The sequence below is a fragment of the Lutjanus erythropterus genome, chromosome 17, assembly GCF_056507025.1.
Source record: "Lutjanus erythropterus isolate fLutEry1 chromosome 17, fLutEry1.hap2, whole genome shotgun sequence".
NCBI classification, from domain to species: domain Eukaryota; kingdom Metazoa; phylum Chordata; class Actinopteri; order Lutjaniformes; family Lutjanidae; genus Lutjanus; species Lutjanus erythropterus.
Window position 1 is genome coordinate 4551202 of NC_139333.1, and position 21218 is coordinate 4572419.

Sequence of the window (21218 nt, forward strand, 5' to 3'; positions counted from 1 at the left end):
GGGACAAGGCCTTTTTAAGCCTATCGATCGGGATTCTTATGCAAAGGTAATTAAACAACTGCTTGTCTTTGCTATCCTGGGTCTAAGAGCTGAGAGTGATGCCCTCCCAGTTTTTTTTTCTTTTTTTGAATTTCTACCAGCTGTGTGAATTAAAAGAAAAGGGTGTCCCGCAGTGCCCGGTCTGCGGTTCATATCTGTCGATACTTCCCATTAGAATTCCACCAAGGTTTCCACTTAAAATGCAAACGCCAGCCTTGCCCTCCAGATAAGAGAAGAACAGACACCGCGGCTGTAGATATTGTACTGTATAATGCCGCGGCCCCTTTCAGTTAGGAAATTTCCGCAGAAAATTAAATTCACTTTTCCGTGCAGGCGAAGCTGGGAGGAAAGGCAAACATCCCATTGAATGTGCAGGGAAAAACAATGTGATAATACACCTCATTCACAACACGCACAGATAAAGGAAATGCCACCTAAAACCGCTCCTGAATAAAAAATCCTTGAAACAAAATGAAGCCTGTGTTCATTTTGCAAAATGTGTTTTAGATATGCACATTTGTTTTCCTGAGTGTCTCTATGTCACTTTTTATTGTGCCCGTATGTTTTTATGATGTGGCACCTTTTGTGTGAGGTGGATGGGGTTCACCACATATTGTGGGATAATTCACTGAGACCGAATGTTTTAACAATCACGTTGAAGTGTCAATATTATTAGTGTTCAAAACTATAATTGGATCTACTCAATATGATTGTCTGAATGTTGAATGAAAACAGATTAGGTGCTGGCTCTCTGTGAACGATGAATATGTAGTCAGCATAACACTCAACAATATTTATTGTATTTTTGATTTAAAGGTCCTGTAAAGCAACAGTAAATGTGTGTTCTGAGTTTGTCACACCACAGAAACATGTTATTAACCACCAAGCCAAATCTGAATGATAAAAAAAATCACTAAGTCTGTAAAATTAGGTCTCAAAATCATGAAAAAATGAACAGTTTTCTCTGGCGGCGTGTCCGCTCTGCTCTCTCAGTGTCAAACAGCACACCAACCTAAAAATGACCTAAAACATGGACCCTCCATCTAGCTGCTTTATTGGACGTGTCCAGACATGTTAGAGCCACCAGCGACAGAGGACGGTGACAGGGTGTTTTTTTTTTGTTTCTTCTGTGTTGGGTTGTTGGAACTGAAGTGAGCTGAAGTGAACTGCTGGGCTGATTTAGACTGAGAGAGTCAATGAAAGTACATTTGGTGGTGGTATTGTTCGTGTGGCTTATGTAGTGTTGGGGGGCCATGACTCCAGCATGTCAACGAGCCATGTGTCAGGTCCCCCAAAAAAATCCAGAACACAGGAATCCTGAACAACAGTTTAAAGGTCTAACTCCAAAATTCAGTACTACATAATTCTGTGTTCAGAAAAAAAATTCCCCTTTTCCTTGTGAGGTGTTTTTGTCTGTGCCTACACAGTATGTGTGTGTGTAGTATACTGTACCTGTAATATGACCCAATGACCGTTCTTAGTTGCCAAATCGAGAGCTTGTTCAGCTATCACCTCCTGACCCTGACCCAGAGAAACATTGTGGAAGTTCTTGTTATCAAACGTGTAACCCAGCTTCTTTCCTGAAAGAGAAGACACAAGCATCATTTCAAACAAAAAAATACCCCTCTGACACATTGTTGAACCCAGAGCCTTCAAACGGCAGTCTGATATTTTGGAAAACGTGCTTAGTTTATCCTACTGAGAGTTAGATGAGAAGATCAGTGTTCGGTTTTTTTTTCTCTCTTGGCTCTGAGACATGTTTAGCACAACAACTAGAGGCAGTGGTAAAGAGCTAGCCTTGATCAAAAGTAAAAAAAAAAAACCTTCCTTCTAGCTCTTCAAACCCTTTCTTATTTTTTGTTTATCTTGTTAGCAAACCCACCTCCAATGGGGACTGCCTGTTTTTTCAATAGTCCATTATTCCAAAACCCCAGTAGTCCCAAATAATGCCCCACTGGACTGAAAGCCCATTTATCCAACATCATGTTATCCCAAAAACAAACACCCAGCGCTTGGAAGGCCCATTGCTGCAAAAATGCACAGTCTCCCTGCAGTGGGGTTAGGGTTCACCGTAATGGTTCGGGTGATCAGGGCATCAACTGTTGACACTGGAAATCTGCCTGCGACAGTAAAATCACTTGAAATATTGCTTGGTGTGAGGTCAGAAAAACAGCCTACTGAAGGCAACACCCCCACTGGTTCAGCACCATGGACAGAGCCAGCAGTCACTGAACTGACAACGGCAGGGAAAGTGGATATTTTTGGAGCAAACTGAACACTTTTTGGACAATTTTAGCGTTGGATTAATGATGGGAATAATTGCACTGGCACCCCAACGTATTTGGAAAGTGTTCAAAACTGACAGCTTATTTATGAGAACAGGACTTTTAAAAGTTAGTTTGCATGGCTTCAGTGTTTAAGCTAACTGCCTGTTTTCTGTCTCAACATGTGTTAAAAAAGTGTTGACACAGCAGTTTTGTTCGATGGAACTATGCTAGCTTTTCCCCCTACTTCCACTTTCTGTGCTAAACATTAACAACTGACAGCTAAAAACAGTCAGTACATCTACAAAACAATATTTATCAGAGAATTCTGAAGCTTTACTAAACATACAGAATCATCAGTCTTCCTGATTGAATTAGTAGTTTTCTGGTCGAGCTAGAGGCACTAGCACGATATACTGTGTGTTAATTCCTGGTTTAAAGATCAGCAAAATACTGACAGTTAAAGAAGTGTCATTATGAGGTAACTCTATGCCAAATATGTGACTGCTTATCTATTACACCCATTAACAGAACTAGGCTAGCTTTGTACTGAGCAGCAACCTCCACCACTGAAAAACGAAGGCGAGGTGAAAGTGCCAAAAACTGAAGTTCCTTGAATGCCTCCTTAAGGCTGGCTCCAAATGTGAGTCAATCGTCGAAGAACCCCATATCAAAATGGAAACTACGTCACAATTTTTGTAATTAGTAATGTACTCCGATCCATTACAAACAAATTTAATCTGATCTGGATACTTTTGTATTACTTTTGGATAACTTCAAAATCAAACATTGAAAATACTGCATTTTATTCTAAAAACATGGATTCAGACACAACAAATATTCTTTTAATCTCAAAACATTTTCAGTGCAGATAAAATGCATTTTTGTATAGGGGTTTATTTGTGTATCACATGTCCAACAAACCCGTCAGACGCAACATTTTCAACATTTTCAATTCAACAATTTTTCAAATGTAATTTGGGCTGATTATAGTTACTTTTTTGTAATCTAATTACATAATCTCAATTACATGTAATCTGTTACCATCCTGCCCTGGCTGGGAGTTGGCCGAGTCAGGTGCTGCCAAGATAATGATAACCAGCACTGCCACACTGAGTCCATGTTTTATACAGTCTGTGCTTTGTACTGAACAGACCAGCAACATCCTGAATTTACTATTGAACTGAAAAGAAAATTACAGCATAATATCATGTTGTTATGAGTAGGGATGCAGTTGCCATCAATGGTCTTAAGACAAAAGATGAACAAGTTACATTCGGCAGCTGTGTAGAAAACATTGAGATGACAATGATAATGATCTTCCCATGTAGCTCCCATTAAATAAGTAAAAGTGAACGGTCTCCAGTGCTAGAATGCATTTAAGGCCTTAATCAGCAGATGGTCAATGACTCAGACTCGCTTGCCCACTTTGAGTCTGCACATTGGGATTTAGCTCAAACAATACAATTATTCCTGTCGGTTTCATTACAACTCCAACGTGAAAGCAGGCAGATAGTGTGAGGTTTTGTCTCAGGGATATTAGTCCCCTGCAGAGCATACAAAATCACATCATCTATCTAATGAAAATCTAATTGAAGCCTAATACCAATGAGAAACCCAATAGTCACAGCTATAATGGAAAAGCACCTCTTTGTGCTTCAGTGTAATGTTGCTGCTGCAACTCATCATCACCATGTTCTCTCTACAGCAGCAGTGATTGGTTACTTTTAGCTTTGATGTGATTGACTACGCGCAAAGAGAGGGTGTTGATAATCAATAATCACACCCCTTACAGGCAGTTCCAGTAGGAGTGCTCCCTCTTATCATATTAGGGGAGGATGGCGGATTCCACATAGGGCCAAAGGTCTGTCTACGGCAGCTCTGTGGATGATTTAACCACCTGCTGCTGCCTGAGATCCAAATGTTTGTAAAAGTGAAGCATTTAAAATGCTCACAAATAATATCAGGCTGCTGTGTGTTCTGGATAACAGCAGCTGTGTTTGTGAGGAAGACCACAAGTGTCACAGAAATAGTACTAATAACTAACTGTACAATAAAGATAGGCATTTATAAATGTGTTAATTTATCAAACTATGAATAAATAGGCTAAATTAAGTCATTCATTATTTAATATTTTAATGGCCATTAAAACTAGGAAGTATAACATTTAAAATTAAATACTGATCAATCAATTAAGAGTTCAAATTAAAAAGGTAAATAGTTTTTAAAAAGATCACTTAAAAAGAAAATATGTAAGAAGTATTTACTGGACCTTTAGACAAAACAAACAAGGTCTAAAAAATAATTTTTAAAGTATTTCATAGGTTGGATATTTCTAAAAATCCATCAAACACAATAATTTTGATTTAGGCAAAAACAGCTCAGTCAATGTAAACCGAATTAGTCAATACAACATATAATTATGATACCCAAAGAACTGTTTTAATGAAAATTAATTCAAATAAAAGTATTAACAAGTGATCACTTGCTAATAATTGTTTGCAACATTCAAGTGTTTATAATGACAGCAGGTTGCATGTGTAAAAATTACTGAATTTCTCAATTTATCTTATGATATCATTTCAATCTTGATTTAATGTCTTATAGTGTATTTGTGATTGCTGAAGGCATAATGCACACTTTATCATGAAAGTCAGTAGAATGATGATTGAGTCATTTACAAATAAATCATCTCATATACCTGCTGCATCCTATTTGATACACAGATTTTCAACATGATTTCACTCTAAAATAAGGTTTTTTTTTCCATTTAGTCATTCTGTCAGCTTTAGACTGGGTTCATTCCCATTCAACAAATAAATATTTTAATGTCTGCATCAGCATTCAGTTCTGCTGATGTGTGGGGTCCTCCAGGGTTTGGTCTACAGACCACTCCCCTTCTCTTCCTCCATGCTCCCTCTGGGTCATTTATTTAGCTGCTTTCCAGATGTGTCATAGCACTGTTATGCCGATGATACTCTGATCTATCTCTCTGACAAACCCAATAACCTGAAACAACTGTTCTCCCTCCAATTGTACCACTGCAGTTGGTCAGTTTCTTGGCCCATTTCGCTCAAATATCAAATCTACAGCTGAGAACCTTGATATTATTATGGATCAGTATCGGACTTTTGGTCATGTATCTAAGATTGTTTCGTCCTGATGTATCCTGCCCTCTACAGATCTCAAACTCTTAATCCACACTTTTATTTTCTCAGATCCAGATTATTGTGACTTCCTCTACACATGTCTCAGTCAGTCCACTCTAAACAGTCTGTGGTTGGTTCAAAATGCAGCCGCCAGGTTATTAATTAGAACTAGTGTCTGTCCAACATTGGCCCAGTTCTTGCATAGCTCCACTGACTTCCTGTAAAATACAGAATAAATTAAAATATCCTGTTGGTTAAATATAAGGCGCTACACGACCTTGCCTCCAGTTATATTTCTGATCTTCTTGTCCCATGTTCCACGCCTCGACCTCTCCTATCCTCAAATCTTGGCCTTTTATCTGTCCCCTGCTCAAACTGCTGAACACAAGGTCTTTGTTGTTTTAGCCTCAACCCTCTGGAACCATCTGCCCCAGTCAATCAGATCTGCAGAATGTTTGGACTGATTTAAGCAGATTCTAAAGACCCATCTCTACAGGAAAAGGCTTTTTATAGTTCTTTCGCTGTTTTGGTTTGTTACATTGGTCTGTGTTTTACTTTGTTATATATAGTAATTTTATTTATATTTTTATATTTTTCATGTGTCAGTGTGAATATTTGATATTTAAATATACTGAATTGAATATATGATATTTTGTTAATGTGTGTTTTGATGGGACATTTTACCGCAAAATCAAAAGTATGTTTTCCCCATGGCCTTATTTATCTAGATTTTTTTTAGTTATGAGTTGCAGAGTTTTGGAGATATCATCCATAGAGGTGTCTGCTTTCTGTCCAATATAACAAGACCAGATGGCACTCACCTTGTGATGCAAAAATAAAAAATCATGACCAGGTTACTCAAGATAATCCACAGACCTTGTTGTGAACAGTTTCATGTAGGAACTTCTATCTTTGTGTTAGAAAGATAATAGTTCCAGTAAATTACGCTGCAGAAAGACAATGGTTCCTGCACGAAACTGCTCACAACAAGGTCTGATTTCTGGAAAGAGACACTGCTGTTGAGTTTTTCAAATGTGTTTTTTTTTGTGCTTTAAGTATCACGGGACTAGTGGCATTTACTTTCATTATACTGAAGAGAATGTAGAAATTGCCACAGGCGATATCTCTAAAATCAGGCAACTCACACCAAAACAGTACACATGGGATAAATAGCACTATAGGCCAAAAGGCCAAACATGCATTTTTGATTTTAGGGCAAGCTGTCCCTTTAAAAAGGCCATATAAATAAAGCTTTACTTAATTACTTAAATACTCACAACTTGGGTCTTGGGCTGGTAAAATCTTTTTTCCAGGGGACTCACTTTTTAAAAGTGACTAACTATCATGACCCCATTCACAACAGGCCTTATCGATAAATCTTGGTAAGTGTGCATTGATGAACGTTCTTCACCATTTTCACTACCATTTCCACATCACCTTATATTATACTGAGTGCTACTGAAGACATGTGTTAAATACTTAAAAAATGGAAAATAAATGCATTTAGGCTGCATTAACTGGCCATGTCATTGTTTTCACATCAGGAAAACAACATGGAACATTTTAGTGTACTTCATAAATGAGACAAAACAATATCCCTTCCATAGCATTTTATTTATTTGGCAACCAAACTAAAATCTCCTACCTGTGGGAATGGCTGCTCTAACCAATCAGAGAGCTTGTTGCAGCCTGTGGCTGATGTGAATTGTTTTTATTACTACTTCTGTGACCTTTGCGATCCTCCATTGTTTGGCTGTCATGTTGAAATGAATATGGAATGGATTAAACTGTTCAACAGGGACTGTCAAGCAGAAACAGAAATCCAAGAAAGACATATGAGACAAGAAGAACAAATCCATCGTGATAATGAAGCACTTGAATACAATTACACTGAAACTTGAAAACGAATGGTGACTAGGTTATAGTAGAAACACTGAGGAAGTCTCTTTGTTCCGGTAAACTGATACAATCCCTGAAATCTGAATATTTCATAGAGCTGACTTCAAATACCCACAGACTGAATTATTTGGCAGCTGTTTCAAAAGTGTCAGGCTGTGATGGTGCCCCGTTCCAGGTCAGTACAAAAGCTTCGACTTTTGGCATATTTGTGGTCAAAAATCAAAACCGCGCGTCCTGCTGCCATCCGCATTATTCATACAGGAATGTAAAGTAACTCTAAAACCAATGACATTTACTTTCTGCTGCCCCTAATACACCAGTGGTGTCGTCTCATATATTCGTGACCTTTAGTATAATCCCTTCAATCTACCCAGAGCCCGTTGTGCATTGGCAGTGATGGCTGATATCACAGCAGAGACACATAGCAGATGTGTTGGGATGACTGCTGTTCTGACTGATAATCCTATGCAGTAGGAATCAAAGTAGAAATCATGCATGCAGGTATGCCTGCACTTGACTTCAATAGGCTACTCCAAGAAAAATCCTGTATGTTCCCACGACAAAGCAATGAAAGATAAACTGGCAATATGTATGCTCTGATAAAAGTCCAGAACACACTCAGAGGCTGAATTTTATGGCTTATTAAAGATAAAACAAGTGAGAGCATTACCATGTTTCTCCACATCCTTCAAAGGGTCAACTCCAGGAGAGAGGATGAAGAACATGGGCGTAGCTGGACCAGACTCTTCAAAGGAGACGGCGAAGTCCAGTGATCTGCCAATCACATACTTGCTCCCCAGTTTCTCCTCTACAAAGTCTCTGCGGGGAGAATATGACTTCAGTTCTCCTCAACACTTCTTTATTATCTTTGACCGACAAGCTGAATAAGTTGAAGAGTGGGAATCTTCTGTAGCGCAGTGAATTATACAGACAGCTGCTTATAGAAGAAATATTAACTCCAGTCACGACTGTGTTGTCAGAGGCTTGTCTCAAACTCTCTGGATTAAATTCTCCAACCTTTAAAACAATGCTGTTCAAACAGTGAGTAAGAGTGAGCTGTTTCACTCTTAAATAAATAGACATTACTATATTTTCCATAAGTAAATCCTCGCTGGCAGAATATTTGAAGATTCAAAGTTCACATAAATTATATTCTGATGGATGACTCAAAATTACAGCAATTGAAAACCTAATTTAATATACTTTAATGATTTTGGCAGCAAACACTGCTGTTGACAACAGCATCAATAAATAGCTTCAATTATGTACGACGGTGAATTACATAGAGGTCTACCTCTCAACTCAGCCGGATTATTTAAGCCTATTCGCACTATTCTGAGAGTAAAATGTATGTTCAGATTTTTATCATTGACAGCACATTTCCACCTGCTATAAACATGTGATCTGTATTAGGATACATTACCTGGATAACAACACCTGATCAAGTGGGCTATAATTACACCTGGTATTGAGAAGCTCTTCACTCTGTCAACTGACCATTCCTTGGTCCCACCCCTTTTTGAGCTGTGCCCCAAAAAGTTGAGCAACTCCGTCTGACTATGTTTACTTGCTCTGATTTTGTTGATTAAGTCATCCGTCAAAAATGACGTATTCTCCACGGAGCGGAGCACCAAGCCACTTCTAGGAAGCATATGAAACGCACCACGGTGCTTCTGGTAGAAACACAAACATTGTCTAGAATGGCCGCGAGTTGGCTTGAGTGCCGCGGTGCAGCCACGCCTGGTGGAAATTAGGGGTTATCGTTGTTATAGGTATGGACTTCTCCAGCTTCTTGACTTAGAACAATTTTAGAACTATTTTTTTTTTTTTGTGAACGGCCCTTTAGGAAGGGCGAATTCTACCCGCAATGAGAATCGATCTCGGAATGCAAATTATATATGTAAGAATGATGGTCAACAAATAGTGTGTGGCAGGTTGAGTCAAGTAACATGGAACATTCTTGAGGGCACAATGTCCAAGAGGAGGGTCAGCGATAGTGACATGCCATCAGCAGGCTACTTTTTGGTAGCCTTACTAAGTAGGTTAACATTGCGCACATCGATAAGGTCATCCACACCAAAAACAATAACTATAACGATAATGATGTGGGTAAGTCACACCGGTGAATGATAATACTCTTTAAACAGTGGTGCCAAGCACGCTCTGCACACTCCAGCTGTGTTGGTGTCAGCATAAGAAAATGGATATTGATGACCTGTTCCTGCTTTACACTGTGCAGGGAAACAGAAAGAAAACCAGGAGGATATGGGATATATGATGAGAGGAGTCAGGAGAAGCCAACACTCTGTTCTGAGTGTTCATGAGTTCTGAGTTGTCATTGTTTGGAGACAATTTGAGTCATGTTTTCGTATGAGTCAACATTAATTTGATGGTATACTTGTGATTTTCCACCATCATTATGGTTATAGTTGTGGGGCGGACTACAACATCCATTTGAGTAGGGACAATTTTTAAAATGATATAACATTGTTATAGTTTTATTCTTGGTGTGGATGGCCCTTTAGACCAAGTGAGGAGGTTTGCTACCCCCATCAGTGAGAATTTCTTTCTGTTTGTAGCAGCTCCTAAAGAGTCTCCCACAGTAATGCTACTTTATGGGCTTGGTTTATTTCCATTGTTGAAGACGTGGTTGTCTGTAGCTTTAAACTTAAGCAGACTGGGGTAGTAAGAGATGGAGGAAAATGACTTCAACTTGTTGTGTGCTTATTACCCTACATTTATTACTTTTTGACTATTTGGAGCAACATCAGTATGTCTTTGTGCTTCTGGCCACCTGATAAATGTAAAGGCTTCAGTGTAGTTAATCAGAACTGCTAGTCGGACGGTCGAGTCTCCCAACACTTTTCTGACATTAGAAGTGGGGGGTGAAGGCAAAGACTGGGCAGGCATTCAGAGGTGATGTTTCTTGTTCACAACCCATTACAACACTATGAATGCGTTCTAGGAGAGACTGTCTATGAAAACCTATTTCTCCCAGTGAAAGAAAAAATATCCCCAAGGTAAGTTCAGACTGAAAATTACCTGGATAATAAACCTTTTAGCTCACAATTATGATTTTTTTTAAAATCTCATAATTCTAACTTTTTATCTCATAATTTTGACTTTTCACCTCATAATTTTGACTTTTTTAATTTTGGCTTCCACACCCGTCTGTTACCCCCCTATTTAAACAATTATCACAACTCCCCTGCTATGATGGCTAGCTTTCTCCCTCCGCCTGTAGGTGTGACTGTTCTCAGCTGCTATAAACACTTTTCTTTCTGACACAGTTGGACAACATGTTGTATAAACTAGTTGTTTTCTAGGATAACCCAAACACAAGTCCAACAGTTAGTCTCCTTTTAGCTCTATTTTAGTCCCCTAACTCCCGAGGGAAGGTATCTGGCTCTTAGCTGCTAAATGCCCCTCTCTGATCGCCAGCTGGGCTCTTATTTTGCCTGTTGGTCGGTGCTGAGCAGGTCGTGTTTATTAGCGCTTTTGAACAGCTGCTTGGTGTGGCTTGTTACAGGGCTGATGAAAGCCATGAGAGGGAACCAAAACAGCAAAGTTGGGGGCCGTAAAACCAGAACAGTGAGCCGCAGAGTCTGCTGATGATTCTCTGTGGATTCATCATCAATACTTGTTCTAACAGTTAAACTATAAATGAAACACACGGGCAGCTCCAGGCTTTGCTCCATTTGATCACTTTTCTTTGTTTTAACATCCAGATAAGACATTCAGGTAGAGGCTGCGTGTTAATACCAGGTGGAAATGAGCTCTGAGTTAAACACAATGGCATGCCTACACTCTTCGAAATAAAGGTGCTACCTAGAACCTTAAAGGGTTCTTTAGCTTGTCCCCATAGGAGAACCCTGTTTGGTTCCTGTTTGAACTTTCTATAAATATTCCACTTGGAACCCTTTCAGAAAAGTCTACCTAGAACCAAACATCATCCAACACAGGGTTATAGCCAGAGCCATCTGTGAAAGGTTCCACCCAGAACCCTGTATGACAGGTTCTACAGAGAACCCTTCTATGGGTTGTGGGTTCTACCTAGAACTTTTCCACCTTTTAAGGGTGCAAACAAGGACTCATCCAGGGGTTTCTGCTTAGAACCTTTTAATATTACAACTGCTTTGTCTGGAAGACACTCATGGGGTTCTACTGAAAACCCTGTTTATTTCCAAAGGCTTTATTTAGAACCCACCAGGGGGTTCTCTGAGAGCCTATTTTATATTGCAAGACTACATTCCATCTCTCTCTGGGGGCTCTATCCAGAACCTTTCCACTTTCTATGGGTGTTAACAAGAACCCATCCCACGGGTTCTACCAAGAACATTTTAATATTCCATGAGTTTTTATCTAGAACGCACTCAGGGGGTCCTACTGATAACCTTTTTGTATTCCAAGAGTTTTATCTAAAGACAATCAGGGTTCTGTCAAGATCCTTTTTTTATGTTGAGAACCTCTTTACATTCTGAGAGTTTTATCCAGAACACACTCAGAAGATTCTACAGAGAACTTTTTTATATATTCCAAGGTTTTCATCTAGAACCTACCAAAGTGCTTCTACTAAAGATTCAATCGACTCTTGAAGAACTCTTTTTTCAAAAATGGGTTCTTAATGGAACCTTTACTCTTACCAAAAAAAAAAAAAAAATAAATAACAAACCCTTTCTCCAAAGGTGTTTTTCAGAAGCAAATAGCTCTGGGTAGCTATCAGCCCTTCAGCAAGAACCCTTCTGGAACCTTTATTTCTAAGAGTGTAGACAGAATTAGAGGTTTTTTTCTACCATCTTGTCTAATAATGAGGCTCATTGATTGTACCTATAGAGTTGTATAATTGCAGCTACTTCTCAGCAGACAAACATAGCAGCAGCGAGTGCAGGTGCCCTGTCAACTCACACTTTAAGCCAAAGGTTAAGATGTTTAACCTTTACCCTTTCACCGAACAGCACAGGTCAAAAAGATCTTTCACAGATCACAGAGTAAAGGGCAAGCTATAGTTCCACTCCTCACCTGACGGCGTACGTCATGCGGTCAGGCCTCAGAGCCCTCATCATGCACAGTCTCTGGAGCGAAGTTTTGTTCTTCCACTCCTGTGGGAATTTCTCTTTCTCTGGACACTCGGACTCCACAAACTTCTTCCAGCGTTTGGCCGAGCCCTCGATGTCTCGGTCCAGGTTCCTGAACTCCTCCATGGAGCACAGGGACTGGTGGTTGGGGAAAAGAAAAATGATTCACACAGGAAAAACTACTGTATTTTTTTTTTTTTTAAAGTGCAGCTGCTCTGTGATCAGTGAGGCACATTAAAGTTTTTGACCACTTCAGGAACATTTCACAATACACAGCAAAAAAGACTGACTTTGTTTGCAAAAGTTGGTGGGAAAAAAGACAAAAAAACAAGACGGAGTGCTTATCTTTCCTCATGCCTATATAAATAATATTTATTCAAACAGAAATGCTGAGTAAACACGATCCCCTTCATAACGGGACGGGGGGCTGGAGAGGACTGAATATGCATCCGTTGCAGAACCAGTAGGGGCTCTGTGTGATGCCCCAGCTGACAGACACCTTATCTCATCTGTGGAGAATGGCAGTGTCATGCAGTGCAGCCTCAAGCAGGAACACTCCCTGACGGGTACACACACACACACACACACACACACACACACACACACACACGCGCAGTATGTATACTGTCTCCTGTTCTGTTTAAACTATGAGAAGGGTCCTGAAACTTCTCCATGGCAGACACATTGGGTTCTGTCTTACGCCCAGCGAAAGCGGCTCACAGCACAGCAGCTTTCCTTTTTAGTTTCTGTCCGATGCTGTTGTCATTACACCAAGGGGAAACTAAATATACTTGCGCTCATCTTTATCCTGATGGGTGTGTGGGTCTTAAAATGAGGTGTGGTCAGGCACATTGTTGTTGCATTGCTATCTTGAGGCAGCAGAAAGCAGTCTAAAGTCAATATCAACATTCTGTTTAGCAGCAGGTGGTTTGCAGGTAGGTGAAATAGGGTTGAAGCGTCTCCCCTTTAAGAGATACCGTGTGTGCATTTACAGATGAGACGCAGCAGCTGTAACTTCATTAAGTGACATTACTGCGTGCATGGAAACATTTAAAATTAAGGTACAGAAAGCAGCCTCTCTAATCATTAAATCATCTTTTCAATGATGTTGAGCAGTGCAAGCTTTCCAGCTGATTTCTTTATTGCGTGCTATATTGAGTGTTTTCTTAAACACTTTACTTAAATGGTTAGAGAGTCTCCTTTCAGTCATTATAAACCATTTCCATGCATGAAGTAATGTCACTACAGCAAACACAGTTAGTATTTAAGTAGCAGTGGTAAGACTGAAAACTGTAGTTATAAACTTGACAGGACAGAGGGAACTCTCCAGAGGAAACAGAGGAAGACAGTTCTGATTTATGGATTTATGCAGCTGCTCTGCTTTGTGTGTAAATGTGCAAAGTGTCTCTCTTAATGAGGAGCCGCTTCATCCTATTTTGTCCACCTACAACCCATCCACTATCAACCATGATGATCATTTTTATGACCTGGACCGCCTACTATGCAGATTAACCACAGTACCTGCAGGGACCCTGGGTTACTCAGGTGGTAGATCATGTGTCCCACTGCCAAGTGAGTGTACCTGTGAGTCCCACGGTTTAAACTGTGGTGTACACATCACGACAAGTGGGTCACTTCAGCATCTCTGTTCACTTCTTCACCTGGCTGAATGCGCCATTTAAATAGCAATGTAGGTGCACGTGGCTTTTAAAGGGAATGGGAGCTGGAACTGTGACTGGCTTAATTCATTTAAAGCCCAGAACACACCTATGATTAATTAAGAGACTAAATACAACCCCTCAGCTTTCAGACTATGCAGTGTAACTAGCAAAAGTGGAGTGAGACACCCTAAATGCACTTACACTGTCCACGTGCTATAGATAGTCTAAGTAGGGCCCATAGAGAACAAGGTGTCATGGAAAAAAATATCTATGTGAGTTCATAAAATCTGCTTTTCTACAACCACTCACCACTTGGCATGAGGTGGTAAGATGGAGTGAGACGAAGGGGCTCGGCAGACACTCAGGCTGTTTAATCACTACAGGTGATTGGCTGGCAACCTCTCAGGCCCGCTGAGGGGAGAGTACACGGGGTCTCATGGGACTCCTGCTCTGCTGATATCATCAAGAGGGCCAAACAATCAGAGGATCTTATCCTCCTTTAAAGCTTTCCAACTGATTATGTTTCCAACTGCGATAAGAAAATCGAGTGACAGGATTTGATTAGCAGGGCCTTAAACAGCCACAGTAGGTTGAGTGCAGTTGGGGAAAGACCATTTCCAAACCCTCCAGAGGGGTTTAGGTTAAGTTAATATTCCAGGCGGCACACATTGAAAAATTCATGAGCACGAGAAGGCTAAAAAAACATGCTGCCGTTAGGGTTTAGTTTGCTGCTAAACTGATCTGACAAGAGAGGGAACCTCTGCTGCTTGACGTCCACGGGGCTGCAATGCCAGACGTCTGTTCTTTAAGAGGAGATACGGGGATGCAGAGTTTGTTCTAGTGCCCTTTCAGTGTTGGAACGTAGCGGGGTCACGGAGCTAAGCCGGGCCCCAGAGAGTCACATGCTGTCAGAGCAGTGGTTTGGGCGAAACAGAGAAAACTGGCTTCAGTTATGCCGCCAGCTCTTTTAAGTACGTTTAATGCAAAGTTGTTGCTGGGAGACTGGGCTGCACAAATTGCATCATAGGAAGCAACACCACGGTACCGCGTAAAGCTGCTAAGTGCTTGAATAATTTGAGGGAAATTGTGGATTTCAGTCATGCCCCTGCTCCCATACATGACAGGCTGGAGGAAAACTTAGTTCGGAAAGACATAGGAGTCAATTAAATCTTTTACTAGTGATGACTATTTTTCAAGATTTCAACACTGAAGGGCATCCAGGATGGGATTCTAAAGATAGAGCTGATGTACCATTTAACACTCTTCATGCATCTCTTTAATACATCTCTACAATTCTCAAGAGGAGGGCTCTGTCTTGACGAAAGAGCCAACTATTTTTGGATGGGATGAAAAACTCTATATTGCAGTTTTGTACAGATCTGGCAAGAAAGTTTTCAACTGATTTATTATTTTTTTTAAATAAAACTGTCTACTCTTACAGTCACACCAGCATTTTAGCCAACTCACACAGACAGGAGTATTATGTGAATTTAGAATATGTACAGCATTAATATTTCACATCTTGGCTCTGACCTCATCACTCCCCAAATATTAGCGCGGGCTCAGCGCAGCAGAGAGCGGGGAGTGACGATATTATGCTCCCCCCAAGGGGACGGCAGAGTCTACAGGTGAATGTCGGGATGCACTCTAATTAGCTTGCAGCCTTCACTTCATTTATAACAGTAAGGTTTCATAACCACATTAATTCATTTCAATGGAACCGCTGCATAAAGTGGATTTTACTCAGAGAGGTGACGTACATCTATGCTGTATCGATGAGCTGTCTCGCAGAAATAAACTTTGGTGAACTTTGATGCAGGAATTTTCCTACATAAATCAGGTTAAAGGTATGACTTTAATGACACAGTTTAACTAAATTTAAGGCCAGTTTTGCAATAAAAATAAACATCAAACATGAAAATATAGCACCCACTCTTGAGAACTGGGACAAATCATGTTCTACCAAAACGACTTTAAAAAGTGATTAATGAGAGTTACCAAAACACCAATTTCAATTTTTTGGTGAAAATGTATTCTTTAAATATTTATATATATATATATATATATATATATATATATATATATGGGATATATTTAGTTTATAAAATGTTTTGGTCTGCTTTAATTCTATTTTTTTCTAATTTTAAGGAAAATGTTGTCCATTTAAAGTTGTGTCTCAGAATTCCATCAACTCTGTCAGATTTTTTACAAACACATGATTTAATCAGGCATAAAAAGGGTTAGCTATACCCTAAGGACCCCTGTCTCACTTCCTGGTTTAAAAAGGAGGGAAAACTGCTCAAGCACTGGTAAACTTTCCATTTTTCAACAAATTCCATCTATGCTAACATAGGGGACGTAACTCTTGAGTTTCATTAATAATTGAGTTTGAAATTAATACATTTTTTTCAATTTAATAATAAAAAAAAAGGTCAGCACTCAACTTTGGCCTCCCAGTCAAAAAGTTTAGATGTGCTCCTGTGTGTCATGTCTACTTCTTTGATTGGCTGTCAGCGCTGTTTGTTCATAAGGATTTGCAAAATGAGTTTATGTAAAAAAAAATCTGGTAAACCATGAACTATTTCCTATCTGTTTTACATTATAATATGATTATATGTGCGTCTGATGGAGTTGACAAAATGGAGTTGCCAAGAAGTTGGCAGACAGTTTTGTCCAAATTCTCAGCGACGAGTGATATTTGTGTTGACTGATATTAATCCCTTCAAATGTCCTTCAGCCTGAGTCTGAACTGAGTCTCTATCAAAGCAGAACTCTCAGTGTCTGTGCTGAAAGTCACAGACCCAGGCTGTATTATTATTGTGGTTCTCTTTTTTACAGTTCAGACATGGCTTTTAAATAAATGCCATCCTGTCTCAGTTGGTCTGTCGTTATAATGAATATACTTCTTTGTGCAGACTGGACTGATGATTGCTCCACTTTTTATTGCTCATCTTTCACCCAAACACCGGTGGAACTGGACAGCTATTTATTCAACAACAGGCCTCATACAAGAAACCACTTAGGAACGCATTTTCTTATTTTTAGCCATGGTTTGTTCATATTTTGTTAGTACCCATTGATTTCTGGGATTCACCAATGTACTTGGTGGTACTAAAGTACCAAATTGTGCTCTTTTCTGGGGTAAGAGAAAATTTTACAAGAGTTTGAGAGCACTAAGTGAAAAATATCTTGTTGTTACAGTCCACTAACTGTTTGTCCAACGCAGGGAAACAAAGGTTTAAAGAATATTTAAATATCTATAATTATTATTTATAATGATCATAATCATTAGTTATATATAATCAGTTATAATAATTATAATTAAAATATATATAGTTATATAATAATGTGTGTAATGTCAGTGTTTCACCTTTGAGAGGATGCATTTAACTGACAACAATTAAAGACATCATATTTTACCATTCTTCCACATCTACTTCCTGCTTTATCTATTTTATACAATCTTGAATTCAATATTTTAAGGGTTTTAGACCATTGGTTTGACAAAACAAGTCATTTGAGGACGTCTGCGGAGCCCTTAAACTGATATAATGTAATAAAAAGTTGTCAAAAGTCAAAGTCAAAAATATAACTAAACTGATAATTTAATGAATAATAGTGTTTGTTAAATATCCAATTTTTTTCTTTAAGCTTCAATCAGTTGGTAAAAAATTTAAAAAGTTTTTAATTTCCTTCCCTTCAAAAATGGGTCTCTCACAATGTTTCTGAGTGCACACCACCGAGAATCAAGCATCTATTTCTGGTTTTGACAACACACTAAGAAGAAATGAGATGTGGTGGTAGCTCTTTGCATTTCACAACAGGAATCCAGCTCCTGTCCCGTCATTACATTTGAGCAGTGGCAGGAATGCAGCCATCTCTGCCCCTGTCTGTACCTTGATCCCTCCCCAGGAGTGGTTGGATAGGAAATCCACTGGTGATGTTACACCTGGTTGGACAGGGTATCTCAGAAGGAAGTCCAGCTCTGCAGGGTTTATTTCTTTATTCATCAGCAGGATCTGGGGACACAACAAACAGGAAGGGCTCTGAAACGCTGTGTTTTCAGCACAAACCACATTTCCTTTCTGCTTGATTAGATCCGAACAGGCCCGCCAGTCTCAGGAGCAACTGATTCGATGGTGAGCCTGCTCTCAAAACAAACCATGCAGAAGATGAAACCGGCTTGCATTCCTACCTGGAAGGCGAGCTGAGCGATGTACGTGAGCTTGTCACACTCAAACAGGCCTCTGGTGGTGTACTGGAAAACTGAGGAGGTGATGCTGTCAATTAGGTTGGACACCCGCTGCTTCAGCGCCTCGTCCGGCTCGGCCTTCAGAACCGCTTTCTGGAAGACCACACTGAACGCCTGAGGACGCACAGGAGCAGGTACAACGCTCAATACTGTCTCTCAGTACAAAAGTAACAGTAATGTTGAATACAGAGTCACTTGGAGTCAACAACATATAAACCAATAAATTAAATGATATTAATCAATAACTGGGGTGTGTTGATTCATGTCTCGTTTTTGCATTTAATTATGAAGCGGATATCGTCAAGTCAGTGTCATTCACCTCTGACATGATGGATATGATGTGGTTTATTGGAAAGATGAACTAATCAATACTACTTTGGCTGTTTAAAGGAAGCCCTTAACTGTAATCACCAGAAATGTGTTACATCCATCAATCTATTCTTATGCTCGGAGTTTAAAAGATAAATTTAATTGTCATAAAACTAAAAAATACAGATTTTATCTAATATTTATACATGTTTCTAGCAGTTAGCAAATCCCACAAACAGACCCAAACCAACAATAAAACTACCAACAAGTACTGAGTGTGTACCAAAGCCTGATATATTTTTTTCCTGTGTCATAGAGCTCCAGTGTTCGGAAACTATTAAAAGCAAATCAATGAGCCACATTTTCACTGAGTGACTTGTTCCTTCATACTGTGTTTCCATTAGAGCCCAACTGATGTGGGATTTGTCAAACTCACATCAATTTTAGGAGGAAAAAAATCACAGATCATAGGTATGGTTAACCTGACACACCAGATCTGTTGTTACATAGAACCATCTGGAAAGTCTTCTTTAAAAACTTTTTGGAAAAGGGTAGGCACTTGGCAGGTGATTGGATGAAGTGTCTATCTGTCACATGTAACATGGATTAACTTCAACCAATTAGAATCAATCAAACTCTTGCTGACGCCAGTTGGGAGAAGAGTGAAAACATCTTTTTCAAGGAGAAGTCTTCAGTGTTGTTCTTTGTTCTTCTTTCAGTGAAGAAATCCTCTCCAGTTCTGATATAACTGATGCTGTCACAGTATTTACGCTAACGTCCTCAGGAGCCGCCATTGTTTGTTCGAGATTGGTCGCTCCTATGGACGCTTCTCACTGTCGTCACACCTAAAACCAGGCCTGTAGCTGCCAGCAGTTCCTCCTAGGATGCTGAGTGGCTGCAACACTTTTGGTGTGGATGCAAACGGAAGAACAGCAGTTTATAGACTAATATATCAGCTGACCGCTTCTTTGGTCTGGCTCTAGTTTCCATATAATTGTCAAGGGAATCTGAACTAAAATTAAGTCAAATTTTATTTATACTGCCCAAAATCACATGATTCACCTCAAGGGGCTTTACAATCTGTCCAGTGCACGACACCCTCTGTCTTTGGACCCTCAATTTAGGAGGAAAATAAGGAAAAAACTAACCCTAAAAACCCTACAACAGGAAAAACAATGGAAGAAACCTTTGAACTTCTGAAAAAGCCAAATATGTGAATTGGATTCCATTCACAGGTTTGACGTGAATACACTAGGCTACGCAAAGGGTAGTTTCGTCAGCAGTTGGAGGTATAGGCAATTCTAATAAACGGAGTAGATGAGGTAGAGGTTGTGAACTGGAAACAAAATCAGTCATTTGCCAAAGAAGAAAACAAAATCAATCATCTTGCCCATCTGTGGGAGAAAAATAGAGAGAGGTCTTCAGGAATTTTTCTCAGTTGAGCGAGTTGAAGTTATTACATACTAAGAGAACAGAAAGAGTTTCTTGTACTTTTCCTCTTGGAGCGGCAACAGCTGATCAGTTATGCGAGTTAAACATTCAGTATGTCGGAACTTATTCAGAAGAAAGAAAGAAACGTTCCCCCGTTATGTACATTCTTTTTCAAAACGGGCAATAATCAACTCAAGCGAGCCAAAAACTTTGGCAAGGCTAGGAATAGGATAGAGGTGTGAAGTAGGGGAACGCGTTGATGGGTGCTGTGTGGAGTTGTACATAAAAAATAATAGGGTGGCGGTGTGTTTTGGTCTTGAAGAAGTCAGAGAATATTGAGAGAGCGGTTAACACATTGTTAATAAGTAAAAAATAAGATAATGCCAGCTTTTTTCTTGAAACCTTGGCTGTTGTTAATGTGTAGTGTGAGTATCTACAGTATTAAATAGGTCAGAAAATAAATACCCACCTATTTACACATCCAGCAGTCATGGAGCGATTTGATATATGCATGGAGTTGTGTTTCTAACTACACAACAAATGTGAGCACAACATTCATCTTCCTTTTAGCTCTGTTGTGGTCTCCACCAGCTCAAAGAAAAATATCTCTCTGTAGCTGCGAAACGCTCCGCTATCCTCATGAGAGTCACTTTATCAGTCTTGTTAGTGCAACTTTTAAGATTTACATCGGGGAGTGAGTTTGTTTTTTAATTTTTGCCTTGTGTACAGGTACGGGTGAAATAGTTAAAACTACAGTGAAAAGCAAGCAACAAGCTAAAAAATAATATCTGCAGTTGAGCCAACGTTGTACTGAAGTACAAAATAGCTTTTTCTTTTGTGTTGTTTGGGAAGGGCTGGTGAGCCTCGAAACAGGACAGTGGTGTAAAGCGTTGTGGGGCGGCGCATCGATGAGCGCCCTGCAGAGTTGTACATAGAAAATACTAGGAGCAGTTGTTTTTATGTGTGCTGTCAGTGGTGGTGTATTTTGGCCTTGAAGTATTGAGAGAAAGTTTAACACATTGTTGGTCGATGACAATAAGTAAACAATAGAATTCTAGCATTGTCCTTGTGACATTGCAACGTGAAGTGCGAGCATCTACAGTTTAAAGAAGTCATTGATATCGTCTGTTTAAAGAAAC

The 21218-nt window shown here is 39.6% G+C and overlaps 1 protein-coding gene across 1 annotated transcript in view; it reads right to left on the reverse strand.

Annotated features, from left to right (window-relative positions):
- dnah9 (dynein, axonemal, heavy chain 9) overlaps positions 1–21218 on the reverse strand; it is a 203527-nt gene that overhangs the window by 35102 nt on the left and 147207 nt on the right. The window contains exons 66-70 of the mRNA XM_084741680.1: positions 18283–18453; positions 17984–18106; positions 12371–12564; positions 8022–8170; positions 1492–1619 (exon numbers count right to left, since the gene is read on the reverse strand). Coding sequence (XP_084597806.1) covers positions 1492–1619; positions 8022–8170; positions 12371–12564; positions 17984–18106; positions 18283–18453 — 765 coding nt within the window. The remainder of the gene's footprint in view (positions 1–1491; positions 1620–8021; positions 8171–12370; positions 12565–17983; positions 18107–18282; positions 18454–21218) is intronic.